The sequence below is a fragment of the Strix uralensis genome, chromosome Z (genome assembly GCF_047716275.1).
Source record: "Strix uralensis isolate ZFMK-TIS-50842 chromosome Z, bStrUra1, whole genome shotgun sequence".
Classification (NCBI taxonomy): Eukaryota; Metazoa; Chordata; class Aves; order Strigiformes; family Strigidae; genus Strix; species Strix uralensis.
Genome location: NC_134012.1, coordinates 86,150,395 through 86,175,114, shown reverse-complemented (window position 1 = coordinate 86,175,114; position 24,720 = coordinate 86,150,395). Strand labels below are relative to the sequence as shown.

Here is a 24,720-nt window from a genome sequence, read left to right as displayed (position 1 = left end):
CTTCCCCAGGCTCCAAGTCAGACCCGCCTCTGGACAAGACTGAGTCAATCAGTGACGGCGGCTGCGCCTCTGTGATAACATATTTAAGAAGGGGAGCCTGCAGCAGAGATGAATGAGGGAAATACCTATGAAAACACAAGAGTCAGTTGAAGGAGGAGGGGGGCAGGTACACCAGAGCAGAGACCCCCCTGCAGCCCGTGGTGAGAGGGCAGGCTGTGCCCCTGCAGCCCACGGAGGTCACCGGTGGAGCAGATGCCCACCTGCAGCCCATGGAGGACCCCACACCAGAGCAGGTGTCTGTGCCTGAAGAAGGCCAGGACTCTGAGGGAAGCCCATGCTGGAGCAGTCTATTCCTGAAAGACTGCACCCCACGAAAAGGACCCACAGTGGAGCAGTTTGTGAAGAGCTGCAGCCCATGGTAAGGACTCAGATCAGAGAAGTTCATGGAGGACTGTCTCCCATGGGAGGTACCCCATGCTGGAGCAGGGGAAGAGTGTGAGGAGTCCTCCCTCTGAGGAAGAAGGAGCAGCAGGAACAATGCATGATGAACTGACAACAACCCCCATCCTCTGCCCCCTGCACCACTGGGAGGGGAGGAGATAAGAGAAATTGGGAGCAAACCCAATCGTGGGAAGAAGGGAGGGGTGGGAGGAAAGGTGTTTTTCAGATGTAGTTCTATTTCTCATTATCCTACTCCAATTTGATTGGTAAATTAGTGCTGGTGGTGTTCAAACAAAATTGATATTTTTTTCCCCAAATCGAGACTGTCTTTTACCCATGATTATCACGAGATAAAGACAGGGAGGGCTGACTCATCCATGATTCACAAGGCTTTTGTTTTATTTTCACCTCCTTATCCCCCCAGGGGGGAGGAGTGAGGGGCCAGCTGCATGGTGCTCAGCTGCCCCATGGGCTTAAACCACCACGACAATAAACATCTTTTCTTGTTCACTATTTGTTAACCAAACTGAAGAGAAACACATGTTCTGCAGCAAAGCTAGGAATTTCCTCCGAAGAGAAACACAGGGTACTGCAACATACAGAACCAGGAAACATTCTGATCTCAGTTCTTTCTATACACAGTTCAGGTAGCGGAGGAGGCATTTCCAAAAGTTATCAGGGATATTCCAAAATAAATACATAACTAAGTAAAACAAGAAAGGAAATAGTCTTGTGTTCAAATGCACTTTTTTCCTGTATCTGTAAGCTATGCCCCACAACAGGAATCTTGCACACGCATGCTGCTTTTATACTCAGACAACATATGTAAATTAATAACTTTACTATTTACCAAGCCCCAAGCCGTTTAGGCTTGTTTTCCCTGCACAAAACTACATTTGTTTTCTGTTCTGTAGGCAGCCAGTCTGAGACACTAAACATCACCCCAAGACGAAAAAACAAAACCCGTTTTAAAATGCACTCACTGACCACTCTCGCATTTCTTACCTAAGACCTTCCTGCTCCTCTCCACAGCGGTCCTTCTGGTTTGCTCAAACATGGCTTCAAGGTCGAAAGTCCGAGCTTTCTTCCCTGAAAACGATGAAGAAGGATGTTAGAACACAGACTCACCCTGGTCACAGGCACTCCGGCAGCTCCAGGCCGGGACAGGCAGGCGAGACGGGACGGGACCACGACACAGGCACGACCGCTTCGTTTCGCCTCCAGCCTCCAGCCTCCACCCTCCCTCCCCCCCGCTTCCCCCCCCCCCCCCCCCCAACAGCCGCCGCCGGCCCCAAGCAACCGGCTCTCCGCGCCCCTCAGCCGGGCGCCCGGCACCGCCCGGGCCGCATAGCCACGCACCGAAGCCGGAGAAGCCCATGGTGGCCGCCAGCTCGGGGTCGGGTCCCGCCAGCACCTCAGCGTCTGCAAGAAGAAAGGAAAGACAACCGCGGGGGTCAGCCGGGGGCGCGGGATGGGCTCGGCCGCCACCGACCCGCACCGCCCGGCCGCTCACCGCCCTCCGCCGCCGGCTCCATGCTGCTGCCGCCCCGGAACCACAACAGGCGCCGGCAGGAAGCGCCTGGGCAGGCCCGTCCTCCAGCACCGCCCCCCGGCCTGGACCGGGGTCGCCGCGTTTCCGCTCCCGGCTCCGGTCGTCCGCCGCCGGCCTCATGCCCTTCTCCCGTCGCTGCTCGGAAGGCCGCGACTAAATCTTCATGGAATCGCAGAATTTCTCGAGTTGGAAGGGACGCACGAAGATCACTGAGTTCAACTCCCTGCTCCTCGCAGGAGCCCTGAAGCTAAACACATGACTAAGAGCATCGTGCAGACGCTCCTTGAACTCTGACAGATTTGATGCCATGACCGCTTCCCTGGGAGCCTGTTCCAGGGACCGACCACCCTCGGTGAAGAGCCTTTTCCCGGCGTCCAACCTGAACTTCCCCTGACGCAGCTTTGTTCTGTTTCCTCGTGTCCTGTCGCTGGTCACCAGAGAGAGGAGATCAGCAGCTCCCGCTCCGCTGCCCCCCATGAGGAAGGTGTAGACTGCCATGAGGGCGCCCCTCAGCCTTCTCTAAGATGAACAAGCCAAGGGACCTCAGCTGATCCTTGTAAGTCTTGCCCTTGAGGCCTTTTGTCATCTTGGTCGCGCCCTCTTCTGGACACACTCGAGTAGTTCGATGCCCTGTGGCAGTGTGCCCCCCCCCCCCCCACCCCTTCTGCTTAAGCCATAACCACCAGTGGGGGTTATGATGGCTGCATGCAGCTTACTCTGGACTTTAGGGGACATTATGGCAAGACGGTAGCCAAGGGCTGTCTGGAACGGTGAGCCAGATGTCTAGCTGGTATGCAAATGTGCCTGTAAGTCATCCATCTTACTTTATAAATAGTGAACAGCCCAGGGCTCGTTGAGCTTTCTGCATGGCAGCGGGCTGCACGCCAGCATCTCCCCTCATGTAGAGACACCTCTCAAGGTTGCTCCTCGAGATGGAGAGATGCCTTGGCACAACAGATTTTTGGTAAGTGATTAATAGCATGCTAAACTTTGAAATCGTAACCAAGTGATATAAAGGATTGATTGTGCACATATATAGTCCTTTAGACATAAACTGCTAACCAAGTCTGGGACTAAGTCTGGATCCAACTGCACCCAGACTCCTCTCTGCGAAGAAGTTTAAAATGCAGAGGAGTCCTTTATGAACCTCATGACTCAACAGGAGGGTCTCCTGACAGTTTTGTCTGACACTGTCCCCTATGTAGTAAATACCAAGTGTACCTTGCCATCGAGTCTTGTTAAACCACTGTTGCATTTATCATTGAACTTTGTTATATCAATACGGTATAGTGTTGCTTCTCTTTTCCGAGTGAAGTGAATGACTCCATCTGTGACACCTTCTTATGCTGAGGCACCCAAAACTGTACAGTACTCCAGATGGGGCTGCACCAGTGCAGTGTAGAGTGGGACTGTCACCTCCCTCCACCGGCCTCCTATGCTGTGCTTGATGCACCCCAGGGCACAGTTGGCCCTTTGGGCTCTGAGGGCACACTGTTGACTCCAATTCAACTTGCCATAAACTCAGACCCCCAGATCTCTTTCCACAGAGCTGCTCTCCAGCCTCGCATCCCCCAATTTGTATGTATAACCAGGATTACGGTATCCCAGGTGGAGAATCCTGCACTTGCTCTTGTTAAATTTCATAGAGTTGGTGACTGCCCATCTCTCTAGTCTATCCATACCTCTCTGCAAGGCCTCTCTACCCTCAAGGGAGTGCACAGCTCCTCCTAATATAGTATCATTGGGAAATTTAGCTAATGTACATTTGATTCTTGCATTCAGCTCATTTATAAAAACATAAGAGCACTGGCCCTAAAACTGAGCCCTGGGGAACCCCACTGGTGACTGGACACAAACCTGTTGTGACCCCATTTACTATAACTTTGAGTTGGACCTGTCAGCCAATTGCTCACCCAACATATTATGAACTTCTCTTGCTGTGTGCTGGGCATTTTGTCCAGAAGGATACTGTGAGAGACAGTATCAAAAGCCTTGCGAAATTCCAAGTACAGTGAAGGAACCCTGAGTTATGTGCAGAGCAATTTTAAGGGAACTAGTCTGAAGGGGTTTCTCACAAATCTTCAGAAGATAATGACTAATCAAAATTCCTGGATGTGACAGATTCTGGAGTGCTGAGTAATTGCAGCCACTGGTATGGTGCAGCGGGTAGGATAGACATCAGCAACAGCAGTGAAAGCATTTGAATGCCTGGTCTGTGTTCCTGGAGTCAGAGGCAAGGTTAGCAGCTGCAGGTTCCCACATAGGTTGGTTTCTGAGCAAATGATAAGCTGATACTGGGTTTAAAGAAGTGACATCCTAAAATGCTGGATTACCAGGCAGACAGCAGGTTCTTCCTGTCCCTCAAAAGATATACCCTTTCATGGTACAATACAAAATCCATTGTTCTCCTTAAACAAAAGACCCTGATAATGCTAACCCTCACATTTCAAGGGAGACTCTGTGTTTAGCATTAACTGGGGGAGCCCAAACAGCTTTGGGGTTGCCTGAATACAGCCTGCAGCACCAGTGAAGAGGGAATCAGCTTCATTCCTTTCCTCTTATTCTTTTGCTACCAGTCATAACTGCACAACAATTTACAGACTACATTGGAAATGGATTAAGTTCTTCATGAATAGTGGGTGTCACCAAATGATGACTGCATTACATGAAAGCATCTCAACGCTGTACAGTTTTGAGCCCAGTCAACTAGTACAGGCATTTGGAATAAAATAATTTCATCTTTAATTCTTCCCAGTCTCTTGCACATGGAAATAGATATGGCAGCTGTCCACAATCTCTTTGCTCCCTTCTCCCTACCCTTCTTCCCCAAGCAGAAAAGAATTCCACTTTATGTAAGTGCTAGCAGTTACAACAAGATCTTGCTACTCAGTTTAAAAATAAGGCATTCTAAACTTTCCACATGTTGGGATTTCCTATGCCATTAGAAATTTTGTTTTCTAGATACTAAGGAAAAGATATCTCAGCATCCCAATTCCAACCTAATACATAGTGAGGCAAATCCTTGCATTTCTCATTTCAGACCCTGCCTTTTTTGTGAATTACTTCCATGAAGGAAATGAAAGGAGCTCAAGGAAGTCCCTGAAGCACTCCTTCCTATCCCATCCTTGCCTGTAAGAGCAGATATGGGTAAGAGTAATAATCTTTCATCTACACTAGTGGGTTACATCAGTAGTTTTACATCTTAGTGTTAAAAGTCATAGAATCATAGAATTGTTTAGGTTGGAAAAGGCCTTTAAGATTGAGTCCAACTGTTAACCTAACACTGCCAAGTCCACCACTAAACCATGTCTCTAAGTGCCACATCTACAGTCTTTTAAATACCTCCAGGGATGGTGACTCCACCACTTCCCTGGGTAGCCTGATCCAGTGTTGACAACCCTTTCAGTGAAGAAATTTTCTCCTAATATCCAATCTAAACCTCCCCTGGTGCACCTCGAGACCATTTCCTCTTGTTACTTGGGAGAAGAGACTGACACTCACCTCACTACAACGTCCTTTCAGGTAGTTGGGAATCAGGGTGCATGTGCACTGATGCCAGGCTGGCACTTCTCAGGAGCCTGCAGGACTAGTGGTATGGTGAATTCCTTCATGAACATCTCAATGACCAGCATAAATTCAGAGTCACAGAGAGTGCCATCACAGATTTGTCTCTACCTTCTTTGGTCTGAAGTGCAAAGCTAGTTGAAAATGCAGCTGTCCATAATGTGATTACAGCTGCTGTTTCCTGCTTCCCGTGTTTTTTTGCTATTTTATATACAGCAACTAGAAGGGCTGCTGTGGGTATTCATGGTATCAGCATTCCTGGTGCAACATTTTAGATGGAAAGAAATCAGCAGTAAAACTTGCAAGTATACTCCTGAAAGGAGTCAAAATCTGTCTTCCAAGTTTGTTTCCTCCAGTTTTCCTCTGGACACTTCTCTTTCTTTTTGGTTTGCTTCTACCAGAATCCTGTCAAGCAAATAACAGGTAAAGCTGCAGTGACTTAGAACCTCTCATAAGTCAGGTTTGAACAAATCATTTACCTGCAGCCAAATCACAGTTTTGTCTGGCCTTGACAATATAACCAATGGTAGGAGCACTGGGGGTGTTAAATTTCCTTTTAGATTTTCTTTTTTGTCTTCTTCAAACAGCTCTGACTGTTGCAATGGGAAAAAAGAATCACACTTGGTTTTTGAACCTTGCTAGGTCTTGCAGTAGGCCATCTCCCAGGAAAATAGCAATGGGAGAGTTGAGTCTGAATGCCTGCAGGTCTTGAACCAACCAGAAGGGAAGGATTTTCCACACCATGAAGTATTAATTGCTGCTTTCTTCTGGGAAATCAACACACAATCTGTGTGTTGATTTCCCAGAAGCAAAATTAAGACTATAAGAGTCTCCTCACATTAGTCTGCTCAATTTTCATTACGGAAATACTGGATTCTTCTTTCCTCTATTTCTCTACAGGGTCTTCTCATTGTCTTCAATGCCATCACCTCTGGGTTTAAGGAAGAATCAAATAAAATGGGGGGGTGGGGGTTGGAAAGAGAGAAAACCCAAAGCTGCTGATGTGTTTTGTAGCTGGGGTTGAAATCCCTCTGTTCTTTGCATTTTGGAATGTGACAGTCTCAGAACTGCAGAGGTGTCACAATCTCCTAAGAAGGAAAATGTGCTTCAGACACAGATTCTATGCATACCATTGCCTTTGCTTCCAAGGTGAAGATGAAAAGTAAATCAATTGCCTTGTCTTTTGGTACAAAGCCACGTGAACTAAGGAGAGTAAGTGTGCCTGAGACCTTGGCCTTAGTTGCCCAAGGACCGCTGTGAAGCACTTGCACAGGGAGAAGGAAAAACTGGCAGCTGTACTACCAAGACCAAAGCTGCACATAAGCCAGTGTCCTGTCTGATAGCAGCACATGGGAAACGACCCGAGGAAGACAGCAAGCAGCTGGCAGTCTTTCTTCCATTGAGTCTTACCTTCTGGCTGTAATGGGGTCTACCTCTGTAAGCAGAGAAGGTGTCTTCCTACCTGATGGTCCTTGGAATTTTCATCCCTGAACATGTCTGGAAGGTCTTAAAGATTAGGTTTCTAACAGGTGCAAAGTGCCCTGTGCCAGCCATTATAACTCAACGAAACGACATTTCCTATGGCCGGAACCTGGCCCTGATTGCCTTGAGCTCCACGCACCGTGCTGAGCACACACAGAGGCCTATCGCTCTCTTTATGTCAGTGCTTTCCTTTCAATTCATCATTGAAATCATGTTTTGTTCTCTTTGAGCCCAGCTCTGCATTGAGATCTGCAAACACCTCAGCAGTTTTGACCTCCGCAATTGCTTTAGGCAATCAGTGGTGCATCAGCTGCAGTAAAGGAGTGACATTTTGCTGGTACCCATAGAGACAGATGTTTTCCAGTCCCTCCGTGAAGACTGGGTCCATGTCTACTGACACACAAATCAGAAGAGGGTGGGATAGGATGCGTGCTGCCAAAGAACTGAAGATTTATCTTAAGTATTCTGAGCTCAGCAGGAGTCCACTGTCATCACCATCGAGAGAAAAGGAGTTGAGCCAATGCTAAAGGCTTAGGCAGAGCTGAGGCAGGGCATATTCACAAATTGCTACAGCTCACCACATCATCTTTTCTGGAGAGGGATGGTGTTCTTGTTGCTTACCGTCAATAGTTCTCAAATAGTCAAGGGCTTTGAAGCAGGATGAGATGTCTTGGGAGAAATCAAAGACATCAACAGAATGGCATTTGGTGTAACTTTAAACAGTGAGGCTGAGGTTCAACCAGCCTGCTTGGGCTCAGGAAAATTAGGTCCTGGTTGCTCCCCTATAGTTGCCACATAACCAAAAAAGCTGTTTCCTTCCCTTACTCAGGTTCCTCATCTGTTGAGATTGGCCCTAATAAGTCACATTTATTGGCCTTTCAGACCAAGAATCACAGTATTTTCCTACAGTAATCTCTTAGAGTGGTATTTTTAGGGGAGCCTGAACTACTTCAATTCTGTTCCTGCTGCAGTCAGTCAGCACCTCTCTGGTAGACGTGTTAGCAGTTAGACAAATAAGAATTTGATTGCAGTTGTCAGAGAGCGCAGTTAGGCCAGTGCTGAGAGGGTTTGGAAATCCAACCCATGCTGTCATTAAGAAAAGATGAAAGGGAAAAAAAAAATAAAGCAAACAAGCAATCCAGCTGCATGTCTGTTCCCCTACATGGAGTTCATAACAATGGCATCAGCAAAATAATTAACTTAATTGATTATGCATATATCACCAGCAGGAATAGGATTAATACAATAAATTTAGTAGTGGACCTTCACCACTTCCTCTCTTCTCTTTCCTGTTCGGAGTCCCTGTCGTACATAAGCACTCCTGTTAGCAGAGCTGTCTTCAGGCTACAGTTTCTGACCATTGTAGGGCCCCTGGAAGACAGCAGGAAGCACATCTGCCACCACTTGCCAGTAGGAGAGGAGAAAGCATGAAGTTTTGTTAGCCGAATCAGACGTCTCTAATTCTTCCCTCTCCACAGTGTTCTAATCTGATTATTGAGATCAGTAGTCACCTCCTTCCTGTCCCTGGCTAGGTCAGAGGAATCTTCCCTGGCTCAGGAGAAGCTTTGGCTCTATGAGCAGGACTCCTGCTGTGGCAGTAGTGGATCCCCAGTGAGACATCTCTGCTGCAGTCTCTACACGTGAGCCTGAGGAAATAGAAATAGGTCGCTGGATGCTCCAGTGAAGACAGAGCCCTGTGAAAGCTTCTCTCCAGCCCTGAGCAGCACAGGGAGTCCATATCCAGAGTTTAGGATTTAAACTGAACAAAAGCAATGGTTGAAAGAGTAATAAATATTTAAAGGGACATGTGTAGAAGAACCTGGAGGCAAGTCTCAGTCCTGCTGGCATTTAAGGTTATGCCAGCTTCTTTCATAGCTCCAGCTTTGAAAATGTTCAAGTCCACAGGTGCTATAAGTCAGTACTACCAAGGTGTCACAGCTTGGTCAGTCATAAAAGACCAGAGAGGCCCTGGAGAGGGGCAAAGAACAAGAAACATGGTCTAGCAGGACTAGAAGTCTACTTTTCTAATGCTCAGATAAGCCCTGGTCCCCCCAGAAGCTCTGACATGTCAGCATAGCTGCAGTGCAGCCTACGGGCAATGCATGTGAAAGTACATATTCCCTTACTTACTGCTTCCCGCAGGAAGCATTGTTGTGCTCCAGGCAGATACTGGAAACAAATCTCTTCAAACAAAGCTGATGTGAAACAGTGATACAGTTTCTCTGCACTAGGCTAAGATCTCTAGACCTTTCAAGCTGTTGAACTGCTAGCAGTTTGCACCGTAGTCTAGTTGAACCCCTCAGAAAGACATTTCTTACTTTTGATGCACATGTCACAGAATCATCTAGGTTGGAAAGGACCTTGAAGATCATCCAGTCCAACCGTTAACCTAACATTGACTGTTCCCAACTACACCATATCCCTAAGCGCTATGTCAGCGCTACTCTTAAACACCTCCAGGGATGGGGACTCCACCACCTCCCTGGGTAGCCCCTTCCAACGCCTAACAACCCATTCTGGAAAGAAATGCTTCCTAATATCTAGTCTAAACCTTCCCTGGTGCAACTTGAGGCCATTACCTCTTGTCTTATCGCTCATTACTTGGTTAAAGAGACTCATCCCCAGCTCTCTGCAACCTCCTTTCAGGTAGTTGTAGAGGGCGATGAGGTCTCCCCTCAGCCTCCTCTTCTCCAGACTAAACAACCCCAGTTCCCTCAGCCGCTCCTCGTACGACATGTGCTCCAGACCCTTCACCAGCTTCGTTGCCCTTCTCTGGACACGCTCGAGTCATTCAATGTCCTTTTTGTAGTGAGGGGCCCAAAACTGAACACAGGAATTGAGGTGCGGCCTCACCAGTGCCGAGTACAGGGGCAAGATCACTTCCCTGTCCCTGCTGGCCACGCTATTTCTGATACAAGCCAGGATGCCACTGGCCGCCTTGGCCACCTGGGCACACTGCTGGCTCATGTTCAGCCGGCTGTCAATCAACACCCCCAGGTCCCTCTCTGACTGGCAGCTCTCCAGCCACTCCTCCCCAAGCCTGTAGCGCTGCTGGGAGTTGTTGTGGCCCAAGTGCAGCACCCGGCATTTGGCCTTATTGAAACTCCTCCAGTTGGCCTTAGCCCATCGCTCCAGCCTGTCCAGGTCTCTCTGCAGAGCCTCCCTACCCTCGAGCACATCAACACTCCCACGCAACTTGGTGTCATCTGCAAACTTACTGAGGGTGCACTCGATCCCCTCGTCTAGATCATCAATAAAGATGTTAAACAGGAGTGGCCCCAAAACCAAGCCCTGGGGGATACCACTCGTGACCGGCCGCCAACCAGATTTAACTCCGTTCACCACAACTCTTTGGGCCCGGCCATCCAGCCAGTTTTTTTTACTCAGCAAAGCGTGTGCCCATCCAAGCCACGAGCAGCCAGTTTCACCAGGAGAATGCTGTGGGAAACGGTGTCAAAGGCCTTACTAAAGTGAAGGTAAACAACATCCCCAGCCTTTCCCTCATCCAATAAGCAGGTCACCCTGTCATAGAAGGATGTCAGGTTTGTCAAGCAGGACCTGCCTTTCATAAACCCATGCTGACTGGGTCTGATCATCTGGTTGCCCCGCATATGTTCAGGATGAGCTGCTCCATCAGCTTCCCAGGCACTGAAGTCAAGCTGACAGGCCTGTAATTTCCCGGATCTTCCTTCTGACCCTTCTTACATATGGGCATCACATTGGCCAATTTCCAATCTGTCGGGACCTCCCCGGTCAGCCAGGACTGCTGGTAAATGATGGAAAGCAGCTTGGCGAGCACCCCAGCCAGCTCCTTCAGCACCCTCAGGTGTATCCCACCCGGTCCCATAGACTTGTGTGTGTCTATGTGATGCAGTAGGTCACTGTCTCCTCCTGGAATGTGGGGGGGTCGTTCTCCCAGTCTCTGTCTTCTGGCTGAGGAGGCTGGATTCCCTCAGTACAACTAGTCTTGTTATTAATGACTGAGGCAAATAAGGCATTAAGCACCTCAGCCTTTTCCTCATCACTTGTTACCATGTTTCCTCCCACGTTTAGCAGAGGATGGAGGCTCTCCCTGGTCTTTCTTTTGCAGTTGACATACTTATAGTATATATCTGGCTGAAGCCAGATTAATTTCTAGCTGGTCTTTAGACCTCCTGATGTGTGATCACAGGTGTGAACATTAATCCTGAAACAAAGGCTTCCTTCTAAAATGTGATGCGTCTATTGTTCTCTGAAGCAGAGAACACCATTTTCAGCCCAAGGAACAAAATGACCCAGTGCTTTATTTAGCTTAATGGATTACTTTTTGCATGTGTATTGTGTTAGTTGATGACCTGAGTCCACCAGTAGCCTGCAATTGCTGTGCTTAGCCTACAGCTGCCTTTTCTCTGCAGTCTTCCCATCTTTAACAGGGGAGTCCTCAAGCTTCATGATACTCACTGCCAGGTGATGCATCTATGAGGCAGCTGTAACGTGGACGTGCTGTAGCTGTGATGCAGAACTGATGCAGATGTCCAAGCGGGGTTGCACATCAAGAGCTCTCTACCCCAGAGTTTACTGATCCTACCGAGCAATGTAACTAGACCAACATAACATCCACTGAGATGTTGTGGAGTTGCTTTGACGTGTACAGTTTTACACCTGACTTTGCTGCTCAAGTTTTCTGCACAAAATGCAAAGACTTTCATACAGAAGACTTAATATTCACCCTATCAGCTACAGTGACCATTTAGTGAATTCATTCATTCATTCATTCATTCATTGAGTTAGTGACTGATTATCTTTGCCAGATATTTAATACCAGTGCCACACAAATCTTACAGGAATAGCAATACAGGGACTTAAAAATACACAGCAGAACAGCTCAAGAAGACTGCCTTTAAAGTAAAACAGTAAATCACAGGGCATTCAGTGCTGTCTTGGCATGAAAGAAGGGGTCCCATGTGCTTCACAGCTTCTGACGACACCCTGCCAGAGTCATTTGCAGCCTTCTTTTCCTGCAGAGTGGGAGCAAGACAGCCAGCAAGAGAGAAATATAGGGACGTTACTAAAGCACTGTCTAATTCCAGCTCAGTCATACTAGTCGCCCAAATGTTCTGTTACAAGATGGTACACGTGTGTGTGACACATTATTGCTCATTTGTCTATTCTTCAATTAGCTTAATGCACACCAGTTCCTGCAAGGGGTATCCTTCTGAATGGGCTAGCATGCCAGAACCACAAGGAACATGGTGGGCTTAGGGCCTACCATCATGTTATTGCAAGTACTAAAGTAAAAATCATCTCTTGACCAGGTTCAAATTAAAGATACATATTATTTAACAAGACTGAACTAATTAACAGGCTTTGCTAAAATGCCTACTGCTATCAGCCATCTGAAATGGAGTCTGGCAATATCTCTGTAGTGATATTGAATTGCAGGGCTTCTTTTGTTAATCAGACAAGCTCCTGCAGATTAATGGCAAGATGAGAAAGCTGATAACCCTTTATCAGCTTTACCGTGGGCCATTAACCCCAGCATCTCTCAGCCGTCTCTTGCTGGAATTACTGTGTAAAAAACTTCATTTTAAACATTAAAAGCCAACCTTCTTTCTTACACAGAAATGTGCAAAAGCACAAATTCCCTTCTGAATTTCAAAGCTTCTCATTTGCACGTGCTCCCATTACCCACTAGATACTATTCAAGCACCAGGTCCAGAGATTTCCCTGACTTCTGATAGTATCTGAACTAGTGACTTATGCCTGTATCAGCTCTGTAGGTGACTGCATGGTACTGCTTAAACAGGGATGCTAACAGGATGCTGTTGTCCTCTCCCTGCAGAACACCGTGGCAGAGGCTCCTCAGGGCTTGCAGTGCACCATCTCCCGGCACGGTGGGATCCCCTTCTCCAGCCCGCCTTGCAGCAGGAGAGAAGAGCCCCAGTGGTGGCTGATGACTCTCAGCCCCTCCTTCGCCTGCAGAGCCCCGATGATCGTGTATTTGGGGAGACAAAAGCAGGCTGTGGGGAGGCTGCACGGGCTCAGTAGCTCCTCCAGGGATTTGACTTTTTCCCAGCTCAGGGCTTTGGCCTTGGTTTCATTTTTTTCCCAGAGCTACAGGCACTGTCGTCCAAGGGTGCTGCCTTCCCCCACCCTCCCAGAATGGAAAGATGTCCATCCATGGGCAGAGCCCTGGAGATCGGGCCAGGGAGGCCAGCACCAGAAAGAGCACTGCCGGGTCAGCTGGTGGCCTCGAAGAGTCTCCAGAGCTCAGTCTTCCCCACATAAATGTTTCTCCATGTGCATTTGCTGGTGCCAGGCAGTCAGGTCCTGCCCGTGTCTTTTGGATGCTCCTTCCCATGGGTCACCTCAAGACCTGGAGGCACGTGGGGCACAGAGCCCCCCATGAGAGGCAGAAGAACTTGCCTTTCTCAGGGGAAGCAGCAGCTCACTGTGGCTCTCGGTCGCTGCTGCATGGGAGAGGACAGAGACGAAGGAGCCCGGCCATCGGTGGCTGCCCGCTCGCCCCGCTCCCCCCGGCACAGGCCTCCATCGCACACGGGCTGTGGGCCGAGCAGCGGGGAGTGGGAAGAAGGGCTGGCGGCACCAGGAGACGAGAGCCCAGGGCCTGCCGAAGTGGTCTGTCACTGCAGGCCCGCGGCCTCCTGTGGCTCGAGCAGCACCTGGCACGGGCCGCGGGGACACCAGGCCCCGGCACTTGGCCGAGCGCTGTCCCCAGTGCACCAGAGCGGCCCTCGGGAGGGCGGCACGGCCCCCGCTCCTGCCGCATCCCGCCGGGCCGCGCCGCGCTCGGGGGAGCCGGATGCGGCCTCGGGGGCGGGGAGCGGCGAGTCCCTCCAGGCGCTGCCCCGGCCGCGGCCTGGCCGGGCGCCGCAGGGGTTCGGGGCACGCGCGGTGTCTGGGGGACGCGGGCGGTGCCGGGCGGGGGGACCCCGCGGAGCCCCCGGCGGGTCGTGTCGGCCCCGCGCGCAGCGGCCGCGGACGAGGGGCGGGGCGGGCGCAGCTGCCCCCTGGCGGCCGGCCCGGCGGCTGCGGGCGCGCGAGCCCCGCCTGAGGAGCGGCGCGGGGCGGCCATTTTGTTGGCGGTCCCGGGGCGGTGCGGCCGGCGGGGCGCGGACCCGGCGGGGGTCTGGCGGGGAAAAGGCTCCGCCTGCTCCGCTGAGCCGCGCAGGTGGCTCACGGCAGGCGGAGGCGCTGGGGCTGTTTGGCGCTGCGTCCCCCCGCCCCCCTCGGACACCGAGCGATGGGTTCTGATGTCACCGAGGGATGGACTGCGACATTCCCAAGCGATGGATGGTGACCACGCGTCCCTCGCTGCTCGAATCCGGGCACCAAGTCTCACCCAGCAGGCTCGTGCCCGCGCTCCAGCTGAGCGAGTATGCGAGGTTGGAGTGTTGAGCGAGGCTTTTGCTGGTGCGGCGGGAGTTCCTCACTGCAAGTGAGGTCAGTGCCCGACCCCAGAGCCATTGAAGGATTTTCCCCGGCCCTGCCTGGTTCAAGCAGCCGTGGCACCCAGGAGGCGCGCTTACAGCAGCAGAGGTGAGCTGTGCAGGGAACTGTCACCTGGGGGAGCTGGGAGGGTTTCCTTCTTGAGGGGCCTGGACATTTCTTCCACCCCTCCCTGGAGCAGCAAATGACTGTGGTCTTTTTTTCCTTTTCTAGTGTGACTAGTGTGCAGTGAGCAGGAGCAGCTCGACATCCCCAGCTCCCCCCAGCCCACCGCAGCATGTGGAGAGCATGGCCACGGAGCTGGAGAACTGCTCTCCAGTATGCCTGGACAGCTGGGAGAAGCCCAGCTACGTATTGCCATGCCTCCACCAATTCTGCTGCCCGTGCATCGTGCGGTGGGCTGAGAGCAAGCCCGAGTGCCCCCTCTGCAAGAGGAAGGTGAGATCCATCTTGCACTCAGTGTGGGCAGATGACAGCTTTGAGGAGTCATCACACCACCTGAAGCACCATCACTTATCGTCCGCCTGACAGGAGGAGCTCGCGGACACCCAGCCGCGCCCAGCTGTCCGTGGCTCCGGTGGGCGGCTTCTGTGCCTACGTCTGGGCATCCGTCTTCTGCGACTGGCCCGCAGCCCTCCATCCCTTGCTGCCCTGACTGCATCAGGTGCTGGGGCAGCTCTTCAAGGATGCCCAGGAAGCAGCAGCAGTGCAGAGCCTCGTCTTATCTAGCCTGCACTACTTTGGCCCGGATAAGGAGGCTCTGATCCAGCTGCTGTGGGACACCCCAGGCAGGCACGTGAGGAGCTTTGTCCATCAGCTTGTGCACACCGTCGTGTGCCGGTGCAGCGGGGAGGCTGGACGTCAGATAGACCACGGGACGCCCGTGCTGCCGGGGGGTGGGAGGGCAGCGCCAAGGCTGCTCCCCGCCCTGCTGCCTCCCAAGGGGAGTCTCCTGCCCCCAGCCCAGCTCTTCAGGGGGGCCCAGCAACCCCCCCAGTTACACCATTCCCACCTATGGGGAGCAAAAAGAGCTGCAGGAGGACCCAGAGGAGGCTGTGCCTGGGCCCTCCACTCCGAGCTGGGGCAGCCAATGGTGCCCTGGGGGGCCCCAGTGAGCCCCAAAGAGGAGGGTGGCAGCCCTGAAGACCCCTCCCAGCCCTGCAAGAAGCCCCCCTGCCACCACCAGTGACCCTGGGAGTGTCGGGCCGGCAGCTGGGGCTCAGGATGGTCCCCAAGAGATCCCAGCCCCGTAACTCTAATTACTGTACAATAAAAGAAATAAAGGCATCAAAACTGCAGAAAAAGTCTCAGTATTACTAACAAAGCAGGTGGTGTTGCTTTCCACATGTGTGGGTGGGTTTTCTGGGAAGAAATTCGCAGTCTAGTCTTGTCTTTGGTTTCCAAAACCAAGGCCTGCAGCCATGAATGACATGTGGGGGGGGCTTGTTCTGGCCTGTTACAGTTCAGAGCCGGCAAGGAGACCAGCAGGCTCTCAGTAGTCTAGGTCTAATTATTAGACAGTACAAGGAAATAAAGGCTTGAAGACAACAGAAAAAGTCTTCACCTTTACTAACAATACAAACAACCCCAGCTCTCTCAGCCTCTCATAGAGGAGGTGCTCCAGCCCCCTGATCATTTCTGTGGCCTCCTCTGGACCCGCTCCAACAGGTCCAGGTCTTTCCGGAGCTGAGGACTCCAGAGCTGGACACAGCACTGCAGGTGGGGTCTCAGGAGAGTAGAGTAGAGAGGGAGAATCCCCTCCCTCAACCTGCTGGCCACACTTCTCTTGATGCAGGCCAGGGTACGGTTGGCTTTCTGGGCTGCGAGCACCCATTGCTGGCTCATGTCCAGCTTTTCATCCACCTTCTCCCCAGGGCTGCTCTCAATCCCTTCATCCCTCAGCTGATATTGATACCTGGGGAGCCCCAACCCGCGTGCAGGACCTTGCACTTTGCCTTGTTGAACCTCATGAGGTTCACATGGGCCCACTTCTCAAGCTGGTCCAGGTCTCTCTGGATGGCACATCCCTTCCCTTGGGCATGTCATATGCACCACTCAGCTTGATGCAAATCTGCTGAGGGTGCCTCGATCCCACTGTCTGTGTCACTGATGAAGATACTAAACAGTACTCATCCCAGTACAGACCCCTGAGGTACACCACTCATCACAGATCTCTACCTGGACATTGAGCTGTTGACCATTACTCTCTGGACACAGCCATCCAGTTAATTTCTTATACACTGAACAGTCCATCCATCAAGTCCATCTCTCCCCCATTTAGAGAGAAGGATGTTGTGGGGGACCATGACAAAGGCCTTACAGAAGTCCAGATAGATGACATCCATAGCTCTTCCATGGCCCAATGATGTAGTCACACCATCAGAGTAGGCCACAAGGTTGGTTGGGCAGGACTTGCCCTTGGTGAAGCCATGCTGGCTGTCTCAGATCACCTCCACGTGCTCCATGTGCCTTAGCATAGATTCTCTAAGGATCTGTTCCGTGATCTTCTAAGGCTGACAGGTCAGTAGTTCCCAGGGGGCTCCTGCCTACCCTTTGTAAAAATGGGTGCAATGTTTCCCTTTTTCCAGTCACCAGGGACTTCACCTGACTGACGTGACTTTTTAAATATGATGGAGAGTGGCTTGGCAACTACATCAATCAATTCCCTCAGGATTCTGGGATGCATCTTGTCAGGTCCCCTAAACTTCTGTATGTTCAGGTTCCTCAGGCAGTCTCAGACCTGATCTTCTTTTACCGTGGGAGGGACTTTGCTCCCCTAGTCCCTGTCTTGAGGTCCATCCACTTGAGAGGTATGGGAGGAGAGATTGCCCATGAAGACTGAGGCAAAATGTTATTGAGTACCTCAGCCTTCTCCTCATCCATTGTTACCAGTTTGTCAGTTGTGTTCACTGATGGGGTGTACAGTTTCTTTGCCCTTTCTTTTCTGGCTGACATACCTACAGAGGCCCTCCCTATTGTTCTTCGCATCCCTTGTCAAGTTCAGCTCCAGCTGTGCCTTGGCCTTCCTGACCCCATCCCTACACAACCAGCAATGTCCCTATGCTCTTCCCAGGATACCTGTCCCTGCTTCCGCTGCCTGTGCATTTCCTTCTTGCCCTTTGGTTTGACCATGAGGCCTTGACTCAGCCATGCCGGTCTCTTGCCTTCCTTTCCTGATTTCTTACTCATGGGGATGGAGAACTCTTTTGCTCTATGGAAAGCGCCCCTAAAGATCTGCCAGCTCTGTTCCACTCGCTTGTCCCTGAGGGCAGTTTCTCAGGGGGTCCTATTGACTAATGCCTTTGTGAGGGACTGAAATGTCAAATGGTTTTCTCAAAGCTTGCTTGTGTGTGTGCTTTGAGTCACGGGGTGGTGTCAGTAATGCCTGGAACATTCATCAAGGACCAGCTGTGGCCTTTGTAATTAGTCTAAGGAATGTCACCCAAGGAAGCAGGAGTGTATCGAAGGATGCAACCTCCCACTCCCTTGCAGTTGTATTGACAAACTCCTTGGATAAGCCTCAACAAGGGGGAAATGTGGACTGGGTGAAACCAGGTGTTTCTTATGAAGCACAAGGACCACAGATCACCAGCTCCATTGTATAAGCCCGATACTTTGTGGCTCTATAGTGTACGCCAGATGCCATGCATGCCTTGCAAATGACTTTGTGACTTCACCAGTGATAAGAACTGATAAGAGGTGATCATTTTTGCCCCAGAAGCTGGATGATTGCTCAGGAAGCATGAAGTCAGCAGATCTGTGGGAACTGAGGCAAAACCAAAGGTGGGCAGGGCAAGCATGACCACTGACTCAGCTGCTCATGGAAATAAGCTCATCACAGTTTGGGATGATGAGTAGGATGGATGGATGTTCAGTGGCTGGAGATGGAGACATAGTTATGTGGAATCTTTGCTAATTTTGCATCTTACGAAAGGCTGATAGATGGGATGCTCTGACCTTTGTTATGCAGAAGACCAGGCAGGAGCTTGGCAGAAGTTCCTCCCAGCTTCAGCATTTACAAATCTGTAAATATATCCAATATTCCAAAGAAAATTGGGCAGAAATACTACAAAATTAGCATAGCTCCCATTTTCTCAGTATGAAATTTTAGGAGGCAAGACAGGACATGTGTTTTAGTGGCTTGCGTAAGACTGTAGAAGTGAAGCTCTTTGGTGGAGTCAGTTTCCCTCCGACATAGTTCTGCTTTGTAGCTTAGGGCTTGCCACTTGATCACTGTTCCTCCAGTCCCCCAGCTGGTACTACAGCTGAAACAGACCTCTTCGGGCTGGTGGGAGCTTTAATGTCTGCGAAATGACTGTAAACATAACAGTTTGTTTCAGAGTGTTCCATGAAATGGTTTGTGAGCTGTTGTTTTGATACAAGGAAATGATTACCTGCTTTGCAACTTATTTACTTATAGCAACTTACAATGATTTCTGAATATTGCTTAATAATCCTGCTTGCCCTTACCAAGGGCTACTGCTACTGTGTTCATCAAAACAAAGCAGTTTTCTGTGGAAACCTACCAAGAATTACTATGTTCGGCAAAAATATTTCTTGTCCTTGGAAAGCAGATGTGCTCTAACTAGTTTAGTCTGTTTAGTCTTGGTAATGAATAAAGGTAGCCATATATGGATGGTAAAAGTTCCACTGGTACTTTTAGATAAGATAGAATGAGTAAACCGGCTGAAAACACTCTTGTTATGTAAGAGAATCTGCGCATGCTCTGAAGAAAAGTACAGGGTGAGGAGGACTGTAAGCCTTTGTCCAAAAGACCCCCAAAGACGCCCCCCAGGCGGGAATGCGCAGGTGCAAAGATAACATAAACTGCTGACACCAGCCTCTAGAACTAACCCAGCCTTACTCATGCATATGGATGTTTGTATTGTGTAATCCAATGAATATGTATATCCACACTCTATAAGTTTTTGGTAAAATCTGCTGTTGATGTGCAAGCTTTGTGGAGAAATCCCCTTGCACCCCAGCGCTGGAGTAAACATACCTGCTTTATAACTCTCTGAGTTGTAGAGTCTGTTTCTGCAAATCAGTTCATTTTTTTCATTTTTACGGGTATGTTGCTTTTAATATTTTTAACCTTTATTTCAACATTTTTTTTTTATATTTTTACCAGACCTTTCAGTTAGAAGGCTATAGACACAGTGACTCTGATCTAAACTTATGTATGAAATTTCAGGCCAGACTCTAAATCATACAAAAGGAAGAAACAACCTTGGAAAAACAAGTAATGTAATAGAATGTGGGTAACGGGCTGAACCTGTGGAGCAAGACTTACAGTTTCTAAGTCATCTGGGGAGTGGGGTGAGCAGGGGAGAAGAGGGGACTATGGAAGGCATTTAGAATGATGTACTCATAAAAATTCAGCCTTTAACTACAAAATGTTGCAATCTGGTCATCTGTGACAAGGGGTGGTAGCAGACAGAAAACTTACAGTACAAGATTTTGCTTCAATTTTATTCCCAGTGAGATAGGTGGGACTTTTTGTTGTTGAAACAATAAAAGTATTGGGTTTAGCATTTCATGGCAGATAATGAAGGCTTATGTCCTCTTCTGAAGTGGACATGATGTTTGTAAATGAGACAACACGATAAGATACAGAAATATCTGTTCCATACGTTAGTATTAAACTGAGACAAATTATTTACTTAAATTGTGGGCTAAAATAGATTTTAAAGAAGTCCAAACTGCAGTACCAGCTAGGAAAAAACTAATTCTCTAAGAATTTAAGAAATTAACTATAATAAAGTTTTAGGATTCTTTTGGGGTTTTTTTCCAAATCAAATAGCAAGATATGATCTTTGCATTGAGAAGTCATCTCTTTGAGAGTGTGAACTGTATATTTCAGGCTTTTATTGAAATGAAGGAAAATTCATAAATGTTAATGATTGTTTAAAATTACATTTCCTTTCTTCTCTTTTTGTCAACCAACTACTTGATGTCCTAATTTTAAAATTTTTTGGGAAAAAATGCAATTCTTCTATTGTTTTGACCGGTTTTAATATTCAGTATTTGTATCAATGTTAAAAAGGAGAATGCAAATAACAGTAAACATTTTCAGACTTGGAGGATGTAAAATACAAAATTTAAAGCTGACAAGATAGAACTGATTTAAGGGCATTCACTAACCAGCACAGGCGTGCTTATATGTGTACATATGTATATGTATTATCTTGTGACTAATCCATTTATGCTAGAAATAGTTACCTGGTAACCTAATTTTTGTGACACTACCGTCTGTGTTCTGCATTGCTGGAGTTGGGACTGAGAGTACATAACAAGGTAGTTAATCACTCAGCCTTAGCAGTAGCAAAGATTATTCTGCTGCTTAGGGTTCTGGGGTAGAGAAAGCAAAGAAAAAAATGAAGAGCAGGGTTCTGGTGGGATTGCCAAAGCAGAGTGAGGGCTGCTGCACAGTTATATATGAGCATTCCTTTGCTTCAAGTATTGGGGTGTCCTCCTGCATCAGTGTTGGCCCAGGTGGGGAGTTAGCCTTTCAGGAAAGGGCAGGTGTGAGGCATACAGAGAGATGGGACAGAAAATGTGAACCCAGACCAATGTAAATGTCAACCACAAGGTTCCCTTTGTTGCCTCGGTCTCTAATTCTTACCCATAAACTTTCAACCTGCTCGTGACTATTCTTCAGAGACAGCTCCTCATATCCTAACCATTTCCTGACAAACAGTGTTTTTACAGATCCTCTGAAATTACTCTCTAGGCAGGTACTAGTAGCATGCTTTAGGGATTAACACAAGAACCAAGGCTATTTAGCATCTTTACCCACCAGAGTGATGGGACAGCATGCACTCTCAGCAAGTTTGAGGATCCATACACACCTATATGGAGATTTCCAATGAGCATTTACTGTTAGCTGTAAGTAGTCCCAAAGCAGGGAAGGAAAAAAAAAAGGTTGTGTGAGGGAAGAAGCATTGTTAGAACTACAAGAGCTGAGGCAACCAACCTCACACTTGTCCAAACAACCCAAATTCAGTGCCTCAGACAATTTTTCAGTAGTCCTAAAATCAAAGTGTGAGACTTGTTAGAATGTGTTTGTGAGCAGGACAGTAACCTTAGTGCTATCCAGTGGCTGCTGGATGTCAGAAAAGATGAAAACTGCACGAAGTCCAAAGGGCTAATCAAGAATGAGTTCAGATTTCTGGCCAGTCTTATTCAGATATTTACCTTTAGTGCTCAGGGGTATTTCTCTCTGGTGAGCCACTGAAATGGAGCCACCACAGACCTTTACCAGCCATTATGGCTGTTCCCAGAGTAAAACTCTGGGGAACGCAGGAGAAATAGTTTATCCAGTTGCAAGTTAAGAGTTTGGTAAAATACAATTACTCAAAGTAATCAGATAAAAGAAATGGTTCAGAAATTGTGTTTGCCCAACAACTGTAAGATTAGCAAAGTGTTCACCTTGAGATTGCTTTTTCACAGGAGAGCCACAGCATGGCAAGCCCTCTCATCTGCCCAACAATGCAAGGGAGCCATGCTGGCAACTTCCCTGCCTTCTGTACCTTGGCACTGGCTGCTCAGAGAGGTTACCCAAAACCACATGGTGACAGCTGTACCAACAAGAACTCGCTGACATTTAGCACTCCCAACCAGAACATCCACTTCAGGACTTCAAACAACCAAGACACAAACAAAAGAGAGCAACATGCACCTCTGAAAAGCCTGTGTTAAACTTGCAGGTACACTGTGTGGTAGCGTATATGGGTATTACATATCTGTATACAGCTTACTGATTTTTCTGGTCTAGAAGGCTGCATTAATAACGCCTCTTTATAAAAAGTACACTTTAGCTGTGGTATTAGTTATGGCATCTCAATTTATTTAACTCGACCTTTTGGGTCAAAAGAGAGTGAACTGTGGCCAAAATTGCTTTTAATCTTGCTTTGCTGTGGATTCTTTAGCAGATAGTGACAAAACTACTGTCAAAACCTCTTAAATTACATGCACATAATGCACCAGTCCAGGCCAAAGCCCATACAGCCTCTTTTTCTGTGGGCTCTAGGACTAGCTGTCTTTGGGAGCAGTCATTTATTGCACCCAAAGATGTTCTCCTTGCATTTCATTCTTGAGAAGTCATTGACTTCTCAATGTAGTAAGAATCCCCCTACTACTACCTGTCCAAAATTCACAGCTTCGCTAATCCTACTTCTTGATCACTCGTTCTTTCCTGATCAAGGAGGTCAGTGGTATAATCTGAAAAAGCATTTTTATTATTAGTCTGTGATTTCCACCCACATGTTCTGTGATGTTTTTCTTTTCTGTAATGGTTTTATGTGGTCGCTGATTTCAGAACGTTTCACAGAGTGCTGTTCTGCCCCCTGACCACCTTATCGCATCATTCCTATGAAACTAGTAGTCAGGTAACATTGAATCCCATTGATCCTCCATATCCCAGTTCTCTGAGATGTCCATTGTATCAGGGTTGTCCCTGAAGGCAACCGCTTCAGCCCCCTTATTTTTCAGGCTTCATGCATGGATGTGCCAGCACCTGTAAGTTTTTCCCTTACCCCATCACTTAATTTTGCATGTGCCAGCCAACTGACATTAGCAGTCTAATTTGATTTCCTTATTTATTGCGATTGTTCTTATTTCCCTTCTGGTATTTCCCAAGGTGGATTGAAGCCTAGCTGTATCCACTTTTTAGATCATATCTGTCTGAACTGGGAGCTGCCACGCAAACATGCAGCAATCCAGGTCCCGGGCTGCAGGGAGTGTCTGAGCCTGTCAGTCCTGTCGGAGGGCACCAGTGATAACACCTGTGTGCGCTGTGATCAGCTGGATGACCTGCTCAGCCTGGTTGCGGAACTCAAAGAAGAGGTCAAGAGATTAAGAAGTATTAGGGAGTGTGAAAGGGAACTTGATTGGTGGAATAACACCCTAGCACCCCTAAAGCAACAGGAGCAAATGGAGGCTCCAAAGGAGGAAGGTAATCCCTCATCCTCTTGCTACCAGGCAGAAGGAGGGGACCTAAGAGATGGGGGAGGCTGGAAACAGGTCCCTGCTTGGGGAGGCAGGAAAATCCTCTCCTGACCTCCCTCACCCTCCATGGTGTCCCTTCACAATAGATTCGGGGCCCTGGAACTTTTGAGTGAGGAAGAGAAGGAGGAAGGAAATGAGACAAACAAGGAGGAAGACCAAGGTCCACCAAGGCCGGGTCATTCTAGACCAGGTATTAAAACCAGCTACTTCCTGCTGTCTTCTACACTCTCTTCTGCCTCCAAGGAGCACGGTGATTCCAGCGGTAGAATGGGTCTCATCTAGGAAAGCTGAACAGTCCACGGAGAGCGTAATTTGCAGAGGACTGCCACAAGAGAAAGGTGTTTCACTTACAGGGCACTGAGGGATTTGGCCTTGCCTTTTTGGAAGGGCTCAGATCAAAATCATTCTCTTTCCCTGGAAATAAGGTGAGCTAGCAGCATGATACAAATTCTCAGCCTTGTAAAAAGAAACACTGAGGAGCAATATAGCCATGCCATATAGCAAACACAGGCTGTTAACAGTTTGAGCAAGAAAAGAGAAGCACCTCTGTAATTAAGTGTGAATCCGTAGCATTGTGCGAAACACCCTCTCTCTACTATGCATCCTGAAGGAGAGGGTGCAGCTGTACAAGACAGCTGGGAGGAGGGCAGTCTAGGTTCAGTCTCTCTTCAGCCACTGTTTCCCTTCATGCACTTGGCGTTATCATCGTCTGACTTTCATTAATGAAAATGAAGCCCCTGAATAATTGTGTGGGTTCAGTTCTTAAATGGTGCATTTTTCTTCCTGACTGCACAGTGGTTATGAGTGTGCCTTCTCAAAGTCCTTTATTTTATCTCAGTTAGACTGCAGGTTCTTAAGGCTGGGTTTCTTTATGTATATATATAGAAAAGTGCAAAGCAATAATCTCTCAACAGAAGTCTTACAGCCCAGCCACAGGGCAGGCAAAAGCAAGAGCACTGTAGTTTTGAAATACCGAAGACAACTTCAACATATACATCAGTTCTGAGGGGGAAGGGGAAGGGAGCACATGTGGAGCTTGAAGTCAGAGGTTCATACAAACTATGGGATCCTGTCTTTGCTCAGAGTGCCTGGTAGAGCACAGTAAGCATTATTTAATTTTCTGGAAAGTATAAAGGTGTCCCTGAAGTACCCAGCTATTCAGCCTTAGGAGTTTGCTATTAGGCTGTGTGATCTCAAAAATCTAGGTGCATAAGTCATTTAAT

General features: G+C 48.6%; 1 protein-coding gene and 2 long non-coding RNA genes across 4 annotated transcripts in view; 2 read left to right on the top strand and 1 right to left on the bottom strand.

Annotated features, from left to right (window-relative positions):
- WDR70 (WD repeat domain 70) overlaps window positions 1–2,027 on the bottom strand; it is a 140,421-nt gene extending 138,394 nt beyond the window's left edge. For both annotated transcript variants that reach the window (XR_012627034.1, XM_074855777.1), the window contains exons 1-3: window positions 1,955–2,027; window positions 1,801–1,863; window positions 1,447–1,530 (exon numbers count right to left, since the gene is read on the bottom strand). Coding sequence is in view for 1 of the 2 variants with exons in the window: in XM_074855777.1 (XP_074711878.1) it covers window positions 1,447–1,530; window positions 1,801–1,863; window positions 1,955–1,976 (169 nt within the window). In the remaining variant the exon portion in view is untranslated. The remainder of the gene's footprint in view (window positions 1–1,446; window positions 1,531–1,800; window positions 1,864–1,954) is intronic.
- A 187-nt stretch (window positions 2,028–2,214) lies between these two features.
- Window positions 2,215–13,323, top strand: LOC141937708 (uncharacterized). Its single transcript, XR_012627035.1, has 3 exons — window positions 2,215–2,549; window positions 5,034–5,140; window positions 12,861–13,323. It is a non-coding gene; the product is annotated as an uncharacterized LOC141937708 (long non-coding RNA).
- A 772-nt stretch (window positions 13,324–14,095) lies between these two features.
- LOC141938122 (uncharacterized) lies at window positions 14,096–15,792 on the top strand. The gene is made up of 2 exons (XR_012627169.1): window positions 14,096–14,578; window positions 14,702–15,792. It is a non-coding gene; the product is annotated as an uncharacterized LOC141938122 (long non-coding RNA).
- The last annotated feature ends 8,928 nt before the right edge of the window (window positions 15,793–24,720 follow it).